A 17,685-nucleotide genomic window follows, 5' to 3' on the forward strand; every position below is an offset into this window, starting at 1 on the left:
CCTATAGATCTCTATCATCTCTGCAATGGAGTGGTGCAGATAATGCACATACATACCCATGCCCGATTTGCACACACTCCAGGTTAGTCTACACACTCTTGCTTTACCTGCACCTGCTCTAGAGCAGTTTCCAGACTTAGTTTTTTTCCTTCCAGTTTCTGTTCAATAGCCTGTTCCAGCTTCTCTCTTGCCTGTTGCCACTGATCAAGGTGACAATGTACAGCTGCTGTGTTATACAAGACCTGTAAAGAATAAGATAAGGATACCCTGTCATCCAGCAATTCAACCAGCATTAATTACTGTCCTCATAATGTAACAGGGTTTAGTGCCATGCATCACTGGCAGGTTTACCATATTTACTTTGCCCATATTCTTAAAGAGATTACCCATTTTGTTTCTCTTTGGAAAAAAATAGCACCTTCAAAGTGAAAGCACTAAAGTATTTGCATTTTGCACCTGCTATTTGTGTAAATGATGGCAGAGGAAGGGTAAACAAGCCAATATTCTGCCTAAGCGCTGTTCTGTAAAAATACATGTTATCTTGCATAGTACATATTTGTAAGGGGTATACAAAGGAGTGAAGCCAGAGCAGAGCTCAAACTTACATGTGTAACTTATTCTTTAAGTAATGCACGTATCTTTAGCATTGGGCATAAGTATCTATACTAGCTCTATGACTGGTGTACGTGGTTGTGCCTAAATATTACATTCATGTCTACCTGGTTAAGCTAGTAGGCACCTACTTTCCTTTACAGAATAGACTCCTACCAGGCACCTTGTTATAGAACAACCCTGACATTTGAAATCACACAGGCTTCCTAAATTCATTGAGGGGTCATTTCAGGTCTTTTATCAGACAGATTCCAAGTGACACCAGCTCCGAGTCTAAATCAGTGCAGGAAGAGAGAAATAAAAAAGATGTCTGTCTAGCCTGACTCATGACTACATTGTCTCTATACACCCTGGGAAGACTGCATCTCATGCCCTCAATGGATGGTTGTTTCTTCCTTGAATGTGCTGTCTAGCATTTACTCCTGGGGTTTGGGTGGAAAAATATGATTAACCACATTCATGAAATGATTAAAATGGATTTGCCGACTTCCGGTGACGTCAGCAACCTCGATGGCAGCCTGAACTTATCGCTCCGACTCAGCCCCGCTAAAATCGCTACTTTTTCGCTATATAACCGGCGGACTTTACCGCGAAACGAAGGCAGGAAGAATATACAAGTGGTACTTACAGGAAAGAAATGTCACAGAAATCGAAAATCGCAGAGGCCAAAGCAGGAGTACAAGGCAGCCTCCGTAATGCTAAAACTGCTAACAGTCATGCGTCATCTCGGGAAGAGGAGGCCTCAGATTTTGATTCGAATCACTCCGACGAAGATACTGGCAACAATAAGGACTCACAGTTCACCAAAGTGCTTCGAGAACTCCGCAAAGACTTAGCTCGCATGAAATCAGACATTGTGGAACGCATTGAAAATTTGCGAGGTGAGATCAAGGAAATTGGTAATCGAGTGGAGGATCTTTTAGGCCGGGTGGACGAACACGTGGATCTGATGAACCAAATGAAAAAGAAGGAGGCGGACTTTGCTAATCAAATGGAGGAATTACAATACAAACTTGATGACATCGAGAACAGAGGGAGACGAAATAATTTAAGGTTTCGAGGCATTCCAGAGGCTGGAGATCAAGAAGATGTTCCCAAACTAGTACATGAACTATGTAAGCATATTTTGAAGGGAGATCCAGATCAACAGGTCCAGGAAATTGAACGAGCCCATAGAGCGCTAGGTAAGTCGCTCCCTAATAAACCCAGGGACATTGTGGTCCGCTTCTGGAAATACTCAGAGAAAGAACATCTATATGGCCTGGCTAGGCAACAAAAGGATTTGTGCTTTCAAGACACACCTATTTCGGTATTCCAAGATTTATCAGCCTATACTTTACAACAAAGACGAAATATGAAACCGATACTGGAGGTACTGGGGCAAAATAACATAAAATACCGATGGGCTTTTCCCTTTGCAGTATGCTTTACTATTACTGGAAAGCTACACAAAGTTCGCTCCCCGGAGGCGGCACAGCAGATTCTACAAGCAGCGGGCATGATGGGACCGACTACTGAACTACACTTGGAGACTACTGTTGACAAGAGAGACAAAGTGCGACAATGGCAACAAGTTTTTAATAAGGCAAAGAAACCACAGCTGACTATGCGCAACACTGACTGTAATTGTACTCTAAAGTGAGGTTGCTGAAGAGTACACGAAGCCTGACATTTTCTGCTTTATTTCCTTATGATCTACATTTATGGCGGAGATAAGTCTGTCGGGTATATGGAGGATGTTATGCGGGGTTGGGCGGAAGTGGTGTGGTTGGGTTGTATACTGCAGGGGTTGATCTTGCTAGGAAGCGAGTGAGTAGACTCCTCTGGGGAATTCTATTTCCGGTTGAAGTTTGCTACTCTACTTATGAAGGGGAAAGGGGAGGAAGGGAGATGGGAGGCTAGGGGGGGATGGGTTCAGGGGAAACGGGAGGGAAGGGTACTACAGTGTCTGCAGATGCTATCTAGATATGCAAATGAATTTTCATTATCTTTCTGTTAAGTATACTCTATGGCAGCTACTTTAAAGATTATGACTCTCAATGTCAAAGGCCTAAATGCTCCTAGAAAGCGACAGTTGATTTGGCAAGAGATAAATAGAAATAAGCCCCAGGTGGTTATGTTGCAAGAAACTCATTTGAAAAGGGCGCATGAATATCTGTTTAGACATGTTTATTACTCTAAGATTTATTTGCCTCAGACATATCTGATAAGAAACAAAGAGGGGTAGCGATATTGCTCCAGTCTGACCTGCCAATACAAATCCATCAGGTGAAAAGAGATCCAAAGGGCAGATATCTTCTACTCAGGGGGACATTTGAAAATCAGGTCACTCTGGGATCTATATATGGGCCAAATACTAATCAACCATCTTTCTTTCAATTACTTAAGAAACAAATACACACAGTGCTGGGAGGTCAGCTTATACTGGGTGGTGATTTCAATGCTACTCTTTGCCCTGAAGTGGATAAATCGGGACGCAACTCTGGTAATGACAAAGTCTTGGCCAAACATTTTAACACTTTTGTTAGGGATATGGGACTTTTTGACTCTTGGAGAGACATGCACCCCACTGAACGTGATTACTCTTTTTATTCTCCAGTACATTCTACATACTCACGGATTGACTACTTGTTGATTGATAAGCTATTAGGAGATCAACTCACAAAAGCACATATAATTAATATTACTGTATCTGATCATGCTCCTTGTGTGATACAACTAGATTGGCAGACAGGAAAACAGCGGGTAGGGTACTGGACATTAAATAATGGGCTGTTAAAACAGGAAGCAGTTTGTCAGGAATATGTAAAGGTCCTGAAGGAATACCTGTCTTTTAATGTAACCTCAGGGCCATCAATTGCTATAGTGTGGGAAGCCTATAAAGCAGTGTCCAGAGGTCACTTTATTAAGGTTGCTGGAAAGCTTAAGAAACAGAGGTTGCAAGCTACCCTGCAGCTAAGAGAGAAAATTGGGCTATTAGAAAGTAAACATAAAGCCACAGGCTCTCTTAAGATATATCGAGCTTTACAAGCTGCCAGAATACAACTAGAAGCCCTGCTAGCTCAAGATCTTGAGTATATTAGCGAAAGACTAAAGCTTCACACAAATACCACCAAAATAAGATAAGTAGGCAGTTAGCTATTAAATTGCGAAAACTAAGAGCAGATCATAATATTTATCGTATTAAGGGATCCAAAGGAGAGGTGCTCCGAACATCTCCAGAGATTAGAGTCCGTTTCAATGAATATTATGCTAAGCTTTATGCCGGAGATGGGGGTATACAGGAGGAGAGTATTCGATCATACTTGCAAAAAATGGCTCTACCATCCTTAACACAAGATCAACAACAAATGCTAGATGCACCTATTGACATGCGTGAGGTCCTAGCAGCTATAAAAACTTTGAAAACCGCCAAATCACCGGGATTGGACGGCTATACGGCTGAATTCTATAAACCATTTGCCCCCTACTTGGCACCTGTGTTGACAGATGTGCTTAATGCTGTAGTGAAAGGAGATAATCTCCCGCCAACTATGAAAGAGGCATGGATTGCAGTGATCCTGAAGCCTAAAAAGGAGATGACTGAGTGCTCTTCTTACTGCCCCATCTCTGTACTTAATGTGGACGTTCGCATCCTGGCTAAGGTATTAGCAAGTAGATTAACAGAAATTCTGCCTACCTTAATACATCCAGATCAGGTGGGTTTTGTCGCCAATAGACAGGCCTCGGACAATATTAGACGAACTCTGAATGCTATGTATATTGCCCGGCAGAGTAAAACACCGTATTATCTACTGAGTGTGGACGCTGAAAAAGCATTCGATAGGGTGCATTGGCCATTCCTGCACCAGGTTTTACAACAGTTTGGATTTGGTTCTAATTTTAGGGACTGGATTAAAGAACTATACACTCAGCCGAAAGCAGGGGTAAAAATTAATGGGCAGATATCCGCCTTCTTTGAGCTGAATAGAGGGACACGCCAGGGGTGCCCTCTATCGCCACTTTTATTTGCTTTAGTAATGGAACCACTGGCATGGGCTATTAGGAATCATCCAGGGATAAAGGGAGTGAGGGTGAAAGACTGGGAATCAAAGGTGGCATTGTTTGCAGATGATGTCCTTTTGACCCTTACCTCGCCTTTAGATTCTATACCCCAGGTTATAAGTGAATTGGAAACTTATGGGCAGGTGTCAGGATTTAAGATTAATTATGAGAAAACAGAAGCAATGGCAGGGGGTATGACAGAGGAACAATATCACCGTTGTAAGCAATTATATCCTTTGAGGTGGGTAACTAAGGGTCTTAAATATTTGGGAGTTTTCCTCACTGCTAAATTGCAAGACATTAATGAGGCTAACTATACTCCGTTACTAAAAGACATTAGGGAGGACTTGGAAAGATGGGAGCCCCTTGGTTTATCTTGGTTTGGGAGAATAGCCACAGTGAAAATGAATATATTACCGTGATTACTGTATCTTTTCCAGGCTCTGCCACTCCCTATTAGTGACCATGTGCTTCACTGCCTGCAGAAACGATTAGAGAAGTTCATCTGGAAAGGAGGCAAATCTAGAATCCACCCCTCCATAATGTATACAGACCGTAAGACCAAAGGTGGTTTAGGGATCCCTAAAGTGGACTTATATCATAGAGTGGCTCAGGTTAAATCCGCAGTGGAGTGGTTTCATGAAGCCCCTCACAAACTTTGGGTAAAGATGGAACAATATATACTACATAGCCCTTTGAAATTAGGCCACTTACTCTGGTTGCCGCCTAAACATCATCGCTTGGGGGAGGAGGTGAGCCCGATCATTGAGTTCACTTTGTCATGCTGGGATAAAATGGAACGCTTAAAACGAATCTATTGCTCTCGGTTATCACCTATTGTTTGTAATTTAGCATTCCCATTAGGCTGCACACGCTCAGTTTTCACTAGATGGAAAAAGCAAGGGTTAGATCTATGGGGGCAATTGATTAATAAAGATACCTTCATATCATTCCAGGAATTGGCAGATACATACAGGTTACCCTCTACAGATCAATATGCCTACACTCAATTGATTCATTTTTTGTCATCAGAAGGCAGACGTGCCTATTTAATGGGTGACGTGACCTTTTTAGAAGAACTCTGTGTTCAAGAACAAGGGACACGTGGCCTTATTACTTTGATCTATGGGCACTTGCGAGATAACATGTGTGTTAGCCATAAGCACAGGGTGCTGTGGGAGAAAGAATTAGGGGTCAGTTACTCAGCTGAGGAGTGGCAGAGAATGGAGAGGCGTTCCGTACGCATTTCCCCAGCTGTTAATGTTCAAGAAAATTTAACAAAAGTACTATACCGTTGGTATCTAACCCCGGTAAGGTTAAATCATATGTTTGGAACAGCTTCCCCGACTTGTTGGCGTAGATGTGGCCAGCATGGTACATTGGGCCATATTTGGTGGACATGTTACAAAGTAAAAGCCTTCTGGAAAGCTATCCAAGCCCGGATTAGATACTGGGTGGGAGTTGAGATACCATATGACCCTGCTGTATTTCTGTTTCATAAAACTATCTTTGGGGTAAATGACTTTGGTCAAGTGTTAATCAAACATTGCTTATGTGCGGGAAGATTGCTTATTGCTCGCTCATGGAAACAAAAAAATAGCCCGTCTGTTGTCCAATGGATGACCCTATTGCGGAACATTGCAGAGAGAGAAAGACTGATGGCAAAAGAGAGACACCAGTTGTCGAAATGGACTAAGATCTGGGAACCTTTGGATATACCGAAGACGTAATGAGCTATAGAGAAACATTTGATATGTTGAATCACTGTTGTTACCTTAGACACTGTAAGGGGAAGGGGGATTTGGAGGGTATTTTGACCAATAACGTGGAAATGTTTTGTTGCAGATTGTTTAGGGGGAAGAAGGGGGGGGGGGGGAAATATGTAAAACACCAAGAATATTGAATGTTTTATTACTCAATGAATGAGTATTGAAGAAACAAGTTCTAGGTTTTACAGTATGTACTAAAGCCTGGAAGCTTACTGTTGTGCCTGTATTTACATTTTGTCTTACTTATTCAATAAAGATTCTTGTTTAAATAAAAAAAAATGGATTTGCCAACCCCTCCGAAGGAACACCACCTTGTAGTGGTGGAGGGGCTTCTGTGTTTCAATGACTCAGAGGGCTATGCTGAAGGGTTACCCATATCAGACAGGCCTCTAAGGAGAAACCAGACAAAGAGTGTCCCAAACTAGGGAGAGTAGAAAGATGGTGACCTGAAGCTCGTATGCTCAACGGCCCAGCTGTCCTCTGAAGTTCTGTCTTTATTTACTTGAAATTTCCTCTCTGCATTTGCAGTTACCTTAACTGAGAGGAAGGGGACAATGGGGGGTCAGCCGCCGATGGCCAGCGTTTTGTCCTCTGTGCAGCAAGTGTGGGACCGCTGCGCGACGAGCTGCCCACAGATGACTGGGTTGGTGAGTCCTTTGATTAGCGCCAGCGAAGAAGCATCGATGCTCTTGGACCTGGAAACAACTTCATTGCTCCCAAATCATTTAACCACCATGTCCAAAGGAGTGGAGGAGTGAGTTAGGAGTGTATGCTGAAACGGAAGTCGTTTACAGCTGAACCCGTGTCGGCGGTGCCACTCCTAAACCCGTAAGAGCTATCAGCTTGGAGTTTTTGGTTCCCATGGAGGTTACATTGAATATCATCTGGAAGGTGCTCCAGGACCTAACGGTGGTAGTAAATAATTTTGCTTCAGATATAATCTTATTAGTGAGCAACATGGATAATCTAATCAAATCCTTTGAGAATGAAAAATTGATACAGCAAATGAAGTTCTACAGGAGTAAGAAACGGTCAAGATTTTGAAAATGATAATAGACCAGAAAAATTTGAACAAAATGAATATTATTACAGATGATTAATATCGAGATTGTTGTTTTCCCAGAGTTCCGGGTATGACTCCTAAAGTTTTTTCCTCTGAAATGATTCCTCTTAGTATATTAATTCAAAAGGAGTGAAGCCTGTGAAACTTGGATTACCTTAATCAGTGGGAATTGGATTAGAGATTCAAGTGTTTGTATTGTTAAATAATTTCTGGTTTTAAAAGAGAAAAAATGAAATCAGGTGTATTATTTCCACTAATATTGGACAATAAGTATGTTTCCAACGAAATTAATTCACTATACACCATTTTGGGTTTGAAGAAGCCAACCAGATGATCAATGTGGAATAATGATTCAGATAAATAATAACTGGGGATAATCAGGTCAATACCACGTTTTCTTTGTTTACTGTTGTTTAATTGATCTTCTTGTCTTGTTTCACTCTCCCTATTTATTTTGTGGTCTAAGAATGAGAAAGATTGTATATAATCCATTTATCTAGTTGAGATTGTTTTCTTCTAATATTGTATTAATGTACAGTCATCTCTGTATTACTGTTTGCAAGTGACCCTTGTAAAATGAAAAATTATAAATGATTAAAAAAATGGATTTGCCAAGAGCAGAGCCTGAGCTATCTAATGACTGACTTCACAGGCTGAAAAGGGATGAAACACCAAAATAAATCAGGCAGAGTAACACAAATGTGCACCCACACATCAAGTAGGGCATGCATGCAAGTACACATGCAAACACACAGAAAAATCTGCTGATCATATGCTAAGACGTAATTATCTTATCCTTTTTCTTTTTGTGTTTATCTTGGTACACTATTTCCCCAAGGTTTTTGTTTATTTGTTGTTGTGAACCTGGGTGGTGAGCCCTAGGACCATAGCTGGACACCCAACCACAACAGACAGGTCACTGACAGAGTAGAAGATGAGCTAGGCACAGCAGGAAGCTAAAAGATAAGGCAGAAGTTTGGCAAGGAAGATAACAGGAGACAAGCTGGACTTGGCAAGCAGGAACCAGGAGACAAACTGGCTTGACAAACAGGAATCAGGAAACAAGCTGGGCTTGACAAGCAGGAACCAGGAGAGAAGCAGACTTGGCAGCAGGAACCAGGAGACAGGCGGACTCAGTTGTGAAGGCACTCGAGGTGGGGCTGGACTTGCCTAAAAGCACCTCGGCCAATGAAGTTACTCCACCACACCCCTCTGTCTTCTTGCTGCTAGCCCTATAACTCTCAGGGTGTGCAATAGCAAACGAGAAAGAACGCCGTCCCCTCGCCACTGCATGGATATGTGCAGCGGGGTCGGGGCCAGGGTCACAGCAGCGCCATGACAGTATCTCCTCAACAGCTCCCCCCCTCCCCCCACTTCACCTAGGCCTGGGTTTGGGCTTGTGAGGAAACAGGTGGTGAAACTGAAGGATGAGGTCTGGAGAATGGACTTGAGTTGCCGGTTCCCAAGAATTGTCCTTGGGGCCGAAGTCCTTCAAGCAATGATATACTGCAATTGACCTCGTACCCTTCAAGAGACTAGTATACCCTACACTTCGTACTCCTTGTCAGGGTCTACATCAACCAGTAGCGGTATGGGGAGAGCCTTAATCATTTTCCTCAATAACAGAGGTTTCAGCAAGGACAAGAGAAAGGTGTTGTGAATCTTCAGATTAGCTGGGAGTTTTAGTTGGTACATGACAGAACCAATCTGACGAGTCACTGGGTAAGGCCCAATGAACAGAGTGGCAAATTGGACTGAAGGTGTTAAAAGGTGTAGATTCCATGTGGAAAGCCATACTAGATCCCCCATGTGGAAGCACAGCACAGGGCGTCTCTTTTTATCGGCCTGTTTGAATCTCTGGGTCGTATGAAGTAGGAGGTCCCGGGTAGTCTTCCAGATCTGAGAAAGCGACATGATAGTCTTTGTAACTGAAGGGACCTCTGGGGCCAGGGGTACAGGCATAGGTACCTGGGGGTGTTGGCCAAAGACTATCAAAAAAGGGGAGGCCCTGGTGGACACACTGAAGTTTCCAAGTTTATTTAGAATTTACTACCCCACCCACTGGCAGCTTTCAGGGCACTTTACAATCTAATGCAGAAAGAGATAAATAAAATAACATAATACAAGCAAACAAGAATTTAAGGGAGAGGGTAGAACTACAATAATGATAGAAAAGACACATGGAGACACAAAAGGAAGGGGAAGCTCTGTAAAATCAGTACGTATCCTGGGTATAATCTAAACAGCAAATGTCAGAAAAAGCATCATCAAAAAGATAGGCTTTATCTTAAACTTTGTTAAGGATGGTTGTAATCTTAAAGAGCATGGAAGGGCATTCCAAAGTTGAGAGACAGAAAAAATAGAGTTCCTAATATGCTCGTGAACTATAATACGAGAAGTAGGGATTATAAACTGGTTTTGTTAAGCAGACCAGAGAGTTCTTGAAGGAATTTTCCCCAGGATCGGGGTGTCAAAGGATCAGAGCAGTTGTAAGGGCTTGCTTCAGATGTTCAAACGCGGCTACAGCTTCAGGTGGCCAGTCCTGGGGGATTCGCCTCCTTCCAGATGAGAGCTGTCAAAGGTGCTGTAACAGCAGAATAATTCCAGATTAATTGTCGGTAATAGATTCGGTAATTGTCCAGAAATCTCTGGAGAGCTCAGTGGTCCAAAAGTCGAAGCCAGTCAAAAATAACAGACAGCTTGGCCAGGTCCATTTGTAACCCCTGATCAGAGATGATATACCCCTACAAGGGGTTCAAAGACACATTTTTCCAATTTGGCGAATAGTCTATTCAGGTGCAGACTGTGGAATACCATCTTCACATGCTGCCTATGTTGTTCCAGTAAAAGAGAGAAGATCAGGATGTCATTGAGATAGACAAGAATGCATTTGTACAACAGATCTTGGAATATTTCGTTAATGAAGCTCTGGAAAACAGTGGGAGCACTGGCAAGGCCAAAGGGCATAACAAGATATTCATAGTGTACGTTTTCTACTCATTCCCCTCCCGGATCCCGGATGAGGTTATAGTATCCTCATAGATCTAGTTTGGTGAAGACACAGGCTCCTTGAAGTCAGTCACAGAGTTCAGAGATAAATGGTAGGTGATATTTGTTCTTCACAGTAATCGCATTCAAGCTTCTGTAGTCGATGCATGACTGCAGCCCCCCATCCTTCTTGCCGACAAAATAGAATCCTGCCCTGGCTGGGGACGTAGAAGGATGGATGAACCCCCACTGTAGATTGTCCTTGAAATAGGCAGACATAGGTTTGGTCTCAGGGCATGAAAGTGACTGCACTCTGCCCCGGGTGGGGGGGGGGGCATCTTCCCAGGCAACAGCTCAATGGGACAGCCATAGGAAGGGTTTCTGCCTGTCATTTAGAAAAATACATCTGCAAATTCCTGGTAGACCTGAGGTAGGGTCTCCCTGACTTCCAGCTTATTAATGGCCATGACATGAGGAACGTAATGTAACTCAAACACCATCCTTGGCAGGACTGACCTCAAGCTGCTATCTGACCCTGATCCCAGTCAATCTGGAGGTTGTGCTATAGTAACCAAGGGAGACCCAATATGATGGGATTCACAGCCATTTGTAAAACATACACCATTATAGCCCCCCCTAAGTAACACCCCAATCAGGAGACTGAGCGGGAGTGTTTTTGTCTTGATGACTCCTGGAATGTGCCTGTAGACAGAGGACATGGGGATGGGTCGAGGCAAGTTTTGTGTAGGAATTTGATAGTGACGGACCAGGGCCTCGTCAATGAAGTTGCCTTCTGTCCTGGAATCTATGAATGCTTCAGTAAAAAACTTGGGTTCCATATCAATTGCAGCTGGAGCCAATAACTGGGTTAGGGGAGTTGTCAAGAAGGTTCTAGTCCTGCCTCTCCGACCAGAACAAGACTTGCAGGTTTCCTGGCTTCTTAGGGCAGCGGTGGGCAGGGCCGGTCTTAGCAACTGCGGGGCCCTGTGCAGACCAGTTCGCTGGGCCCCCCCAGTCCCCCAGCCCCGCCCCCACTTAGCCCAGCTCCGCCCCTTGCTGACAAGATATGTTTTAAACATTTTCTTTTATTTCAAATAAAGACAAATCAAGCAAAGCTTGTATACAAAAACTAATTCAAACATGAAAAATGGTATACTAGGAAACCTTTGGGTTTAAAAAGCAAAACCATGTGCACGTAAGGACTAGATAAATGATTTAAAATGAATCCCCTTAATATGTAAAACTTGGTAGCAATAATGAACAGTGATTGAATATTCAGAGAGCAAGCAGCCTGAGCCAACAGATTTATTTCCACTGATCATAATTAACTTTGTATGAACTTGGCTGCTAATAGTGTGCTGAACTGGACAATGTTGGCACATTTGGCCATACCGTTTACCAGCCATGGCGCATATAAACAGTAATCATTGAAAATATTACACCAGTACAGGAGAAGAAAATAACTTGTTTTTTTTTTCTGTAAGCTGTTATAGTTCCAGTATACCCAAAATGACACAAACCAAATTAGCATACAGATTCTGCATGCAGAACAATACCAGAAAAACAGAACATTGCTATACATCTACTATAATAAAACGCACCCTCAACGTTCTGAGGACACTGACGTCACTGAAGTCACTCAGACTCCCAGAACGGTTCGTGGATTCATGGTGGTGAAACCACCCCACAGACCCATGCCCCGCCCTCGTGTCAAACGTCATGACGTCGAGGGTGGAAAAAACAAATTTCACTAAACAAACGGATCACACCCACGCACGGGGAGGAGGAGTAATTTCCCTATTCCTCCCCCTGCCGACCCACCCGCGGAAAGGGAAACCACCTCCAAAGCTCCGGAGTCCACAGTTCCGACATCCAACACCCGCCCGCCCGCCAAACCTCAAAAACTAGAAGCCCCGCCCACATAATGGTAGATACGCCCCCTGCCCTGCCCCGCCCCGACCCCCCCCCCCCAAAGCTGCAGGTCAAAAGAAGGTGGTACAACCCCACCCCGCAACAACCCCCTACTAAGCCACCCACCTTCGCGTTGCTTTGCCGGCGGGGGACCCGAAACCCCACCAGCACAAGTCCTGTCTGCTGACTATGGCGTCATCTTCGGCATTGCTAGCCTGTGCAGGCAGCCAGGGCTTCTGTGCGTCTGACGTCCTGCACGTGCAGGACGTCAGACGCACACAACCCCGCCCTGCACAGGCTAGCAACGCCGAAGATCGCTGGAGTCTGACTCACTCAGCTCACACACAGGACTTCTGCTGGCGGGATTTTGGGTCCCCCGCCAGCAAAACTACGCGACGGTGGGTGCGATGGCCACGGTGGGTGGGATGGCGGCGGCCGGGTGCATCGCCGTGGGTGGGATGGCGGCGGGAGGGGGGGCATCGCGCGGAGGAGGCGCTTCATTACTACTTCTTCTTAAAAAGCAGGATCCTCCCTCCCTCCCTCCCTCCCCCCCCCCCCCAAAACTGAACCATACATACAACAACACACACACACACTCTCTCATCTTCATCTGGCACCGCTTCCTTCCCCCCCCCCCCCAACACTTACTCACTCACTCTCATTTGGCCACACTTCCTCAACGCTCCCCCCCAACACACACACACTCTCATCTGCCAGCGCTTCCTGCAACCCCTGCCCCCCCCCCACACACTCACTTATCTGGCTGTGGTTCCTGACCCCCCCCCCCCCCCCCCACACACACACACACTCACTCTCATTTGGCCACACTTTCAACGCCACCCCCCAACACACACACTCTCTCTCTCTCTCTCTCTCTCTCTCTCTCTCTCTCTCTCTCATCTGGCAGTGCTTCCTGAAATCCATGCCCCCCACATACACACTCACTCACTGTGACAACCCCCCACCACCACACACACACACACACACACACACACACACTCAGCCTCTCATATTGCACCGCTTCCTGAACCCCCCCCCCCCCCCCCACACACACACACATACTCTCGCTCATCTGGCAGCGCTTCCTGAAGCCCCCCCCACCACACATACACACACTCTGTTGGAAACAACTTGATAAACCGCCCCCCCCCCCACACACTCCTCATCTCACAGCACTTACGACCCCCCCCAACACACCCTTCTTCTTCCAAGCTGAAACCCCCAACACACACCCCCCCCACACACCCCTCCAACACACACACACTTTCTCACTCTCATCTGCCAGCCTTCCTGAACCCCCCCCCCCCCCCCCCCCCACACACCTTCTCTCTCATCTGCCAGCGCTTCCTGAAACCCTGTACACACACACACAGACACTCACTCTCTCTCATCTGGCAGCGCTTCCTGAACCCCCGCCCCCCCCCCCCCACACACACAACACTCTCACTCATCTCGCAGCGCTTCCTGAAACCCCACTACACACACACTCACTCTCTCTCTCATTCTGCCAGCGCTTCCTGACCCCCCTGCCCTCCCCCCCCCATACACACTCAGTCATCTGGCATCGCTTCCTGAACCCCCCCCCCCACAACACCACACACACTCTCTCCTCACTCGGCTCTTGGTAGCGCTTTTCTGAAACCCCCCGCACCCCTCATCTTCCAACCTGCCCCCCCCAACACATCCCCCCCCCCCTCCTCCAGCACACCAATTGCTTGGGTGCAGTGGCAGGAATCTCAGACACCACAGACAGAGGGGAGGGGGCCTGACACCAGAGAGACACAGGAAGGGAGGTATCTCTGTCACACACACACTCTCTCTCTCACATACAATGTCTTTCTGACTCTCACTCTCACACACTCTGTCTCACACTGTATCACATTCACTCTCTATGTGTCGCATAGTCACTCACACACTCGCTTGGTCTCATACACTCACTCTCACAGAGAATCTGTGTCTCACACACACTCTCTCTCTCGCACACACACACACACTCTCTCACACTGTGTCTCACATACGCACTTGCACACACTCTCATTCTCACACACACACTCTCTCACACACACACACTCACACTTTCACTCTGTCTCTCACACAGTCACTCTCACATACACTCTCCCAAACATACACACTCCGAGGAAAACCTTGCTAGCGCCCGTTTCATTTGTGTCAGAAACGGGCCTTTTTTACTAGATGCAAAATAAGACAGCAGATGTAAATTCTCAAATTAGACATATTCCAAACACTAAAATGAAAATAATATCCTTTTTTCTACCTTTGTTGTCTTGTGACTTTGTTTTTCTGATCATGTTGGTCCCAGTCTCTGATTCTGCTGCTATCTGCTCCCTTAACTCCACTTCCAGGGCTTCCTTTCTATTTATTTCTTTACTTTCCTCCTTTCTTCTTCATTTCTTGCCCTACATCCATAGGTAAAAGCTGGGTCCTCCGCGGACTTGACTGGAGGAGGTATAGATTGGATCCAGCTTTTGCCTATTTTCTCCAGCCATATGAATTTTTTCTCCTCTTTTCCCTTTCCCTTATCTCCGTCAGTATGCATCTCCTTCCTCTCTCTTTCCTCTCCTCCATCCATGTCCAGCATTTCTCCTCTCTCTCTTCCCCTCCATCCATGTTCATCTCACTTCATCTCACATCCTCTCTCTTCCCTTCCCTCCATCCATATCCAGCATTTCAACTCTCCCCTCTCCTCCATCCGTATGCAGAATTTCTCCTCTCCCCTCCATCCATGTGCATCTCCTTCCTGTCTTCCCTCACTTCCATCCATGTCCAGCATTTCTCCTGCCCTCCCCTCCATCCATCCATAGCAACTCTCCTCTTTCCCCTGCCATCCCTACCCATCCATGTCCAGCAATTCTCCTCTGCCCTAAACTCCCATCTATGTCCAGTGATTCTCCTTTGCCCTCTGTCCTCCCCTCTCATTCATATCCAGTGATTTTCCCCACTCCCAGCAGGGGGGAGCAGTGGCTCAAGGCAGGGTGAGCCTGTTACTCCCTTCCCCACTAGAGGGCGAGGGAAGGATGAAGCTCAGTTTCCCCGGCTTCGCCATCAGAATATAATTTCCCCCAGCTGTGAGAAGGTGTTGCGATCCTCGGTAGTGAGCCCTTGTGCCCTGACTGAGCACAGTACAGAAGAGTTACGCCGCACTAGGTCGGGCAGCCGAACAACCCCAGCTTCACCTGGGAGCAACCACCGTTCCCCAGGCGTTGAGCCCCCAGGTGCAGGTGGCCACCAGGACTTCCGATACCGAACGGAGTCAGACAGCCGCCGGCCGTGGCAGGCAGAGGAGGCAGGAAAAGACAAGCAGTGACCACTACACAAGACCAGGCAGTCAGCAAAGCAGGGCAGGGTCAGGTCCAATCCAAGATCAGGGCAGGCGGCTAGGCAAAGCGAGGTCAGGTCCAATCCAAGATCAGGGCAGGGGGCTAGGCAAAGCAAGGTCAGGTCCAATCCAAGATCAGGGCAAATCAATCAGATAGAGAGAAACACAATCCAACACATGACTTCTAAACAGAAAGAAGCTGAAGCAAAGATGGCACAGTCCTGCTCTTAAGTAGGCCTCCCATCAGAGGATCCCGGTCCCAGCTGCGAGGCGAGGGATCTCATTGGGCATGCCCATGAAGAAGCTAATCAATATGGCTGCCTCCCTGATGAGCCTTCCAAGATGGCTGCTTCTCAGACGATCCTCCCAAGATGGTTGCCTATCAGATGATCCTCCTAAGATGGCCGCCGCCAGGAGTACAAGGTAGGGGTATAACAGTACCCCCTCCGGAAGACCCCCCCCCCCTCACCGGCTCAGTCCGGGTTTAGCAGGATGATGGAAGTGGAATTCATGGATCAGGTCTGGGGCATGTACATTACCCGCCGGCTCCCATGAATTGTCCTCTGGACCAAAATGCTTCCAAGCAAGTAAGTAAAACAACCTTCCTCAGCGGCATTTAGAGTCCAGTATCCGGTCCACCTCATATTCTGGGTTGGGTTCGCTCTTGGGCAAGGCCTCTCTCCGAGGTTCCGGATGCCATTTGGACCTGAGGAAAGGTTTGTGCAGGGAGATATGAAAAGCGTTATGGATGCGGAGACTGCTAGGTAATTGCAGACGATATGTCACTGCTCCCACACGGGATTGGACGTCAAAAGGCCCAATAAATCTCGGAGCAAATTTGAGGGATGGCAAACGGAGCCGTAGATGTCTGGTGCTCAACCATACCTTTTCTCCTGGTTGAAATACAGGCGCAGCTCGCCTCTTAAGGTCAAACATGCGTTTGGCTCTAGCCGCTGCCCATTGCAGTTCCTCCTGTACCTTCCTCCAGATGTCCTGGAAGGTGATGACTGTAGACTGCACTTGAAAAGGGACTTGAGTAGGCGAGATAGGTGGGGGAAGACGAGGATGCCGTCCGTAAATGGTGAAGAATGGGGAAGTCTGAGAGGCAGAATGTAGACTATTGTTATAGGCAAACTCGGCCCAAGGTAACAAGGTACCAGTCATCCTGGCAGTGGTTCGTGTAAGCCCGTAGGAAAGTCTTCAGGGTCGGTTGACTCTTTCAGCCATGCAGTTAGTCTGCGGATGGTAAGCCGATGAGAAGAGGGTAGTTACCCCGAAGACAGAGCATAATGCTCTCCAGAAGTGGGAGGTGAACTGTGAGCCTCTGTCACTGATAATCCTCTGAGGTAATCCATGGAGGCAAAAAATGTGCAAAATGAAATTAGCAGCAAGGGTAGTAGCGGTAGGTAGGGATTTCATCGAGATAAAATCAGCCATCTGGGAAAAATGATCGATTACCACCCATATGACCGTGTTCCCTTGGGATAGAGGCAGATCTGTGATGAAATCCACGGATAGATCTTGCCAGGGCCATTGTGGTACCGGCAGGGGCTGCATTAGCCCCCATGGTTTGCTGTGTGATGATTTGTTCCGTGCACAGACAGGACAGGTGGTGACGTAGTGGAGAATGTCCTGCACCATCCGGGGCCACCAGTAATAACGCGAAACCAGGTGCAGGGTCTTCTGAAAACCAAAATGCCCTGCAAACGCGGAAAAGTGTCCCCAGCGCGGCACCTTCCTACGTAGACGTGTCGGAACCACCGTTCTGCATGACGTGGTGGCTCCCAGAATAGAAGGAATGCAGGCTGGATTGAGCATAGGATATGGTTCCTCCTGTTCTTCGGGAGCCTCAAACACTTGGGATAAAGCATCAGCCTGTATGTTCTTCTCCGCCGGACGGAATGCCAGGCGAAAGTCGAAGCGGGCGAAGAACAGAGACCACTGTGCCTGACGTGGATTTA

General features: G+C 46.5%; 1 protein-coding gene across 1 annotated transcript in view; it reads right to left on the minus strand.

Moving 5' to 3' along the window:
* NOXA1 (NADPH oxidase activator 1) overlaps window positions 1–17,685 on the minus strand; it is a 590,376-nt gene that overhangs the window by 420,002 nt on the left and 152,689 nt on the right. Inside the window, 1 exon segment of the mRNA XM_030206681.1 lies at window positions 108–242. Coding sequence (XP_030062541.1) covers window positions 108–242 — 135 coding nt within the window.

This window comes from Microcaecilia unicolor, chromosome 6 (genome assembly GCF_901765095.1).
Source record: "Microcaecilia unicolor chromosome 6, aMicUni1.1, whole genome shotgun sequence".
Lineage (NCBI taxonomy): Eukaryota > Metazoa > Chordata > Amphibia > Gymnophiona > Siphonopidae > Microcaecilia > Microcaecilia unicolor.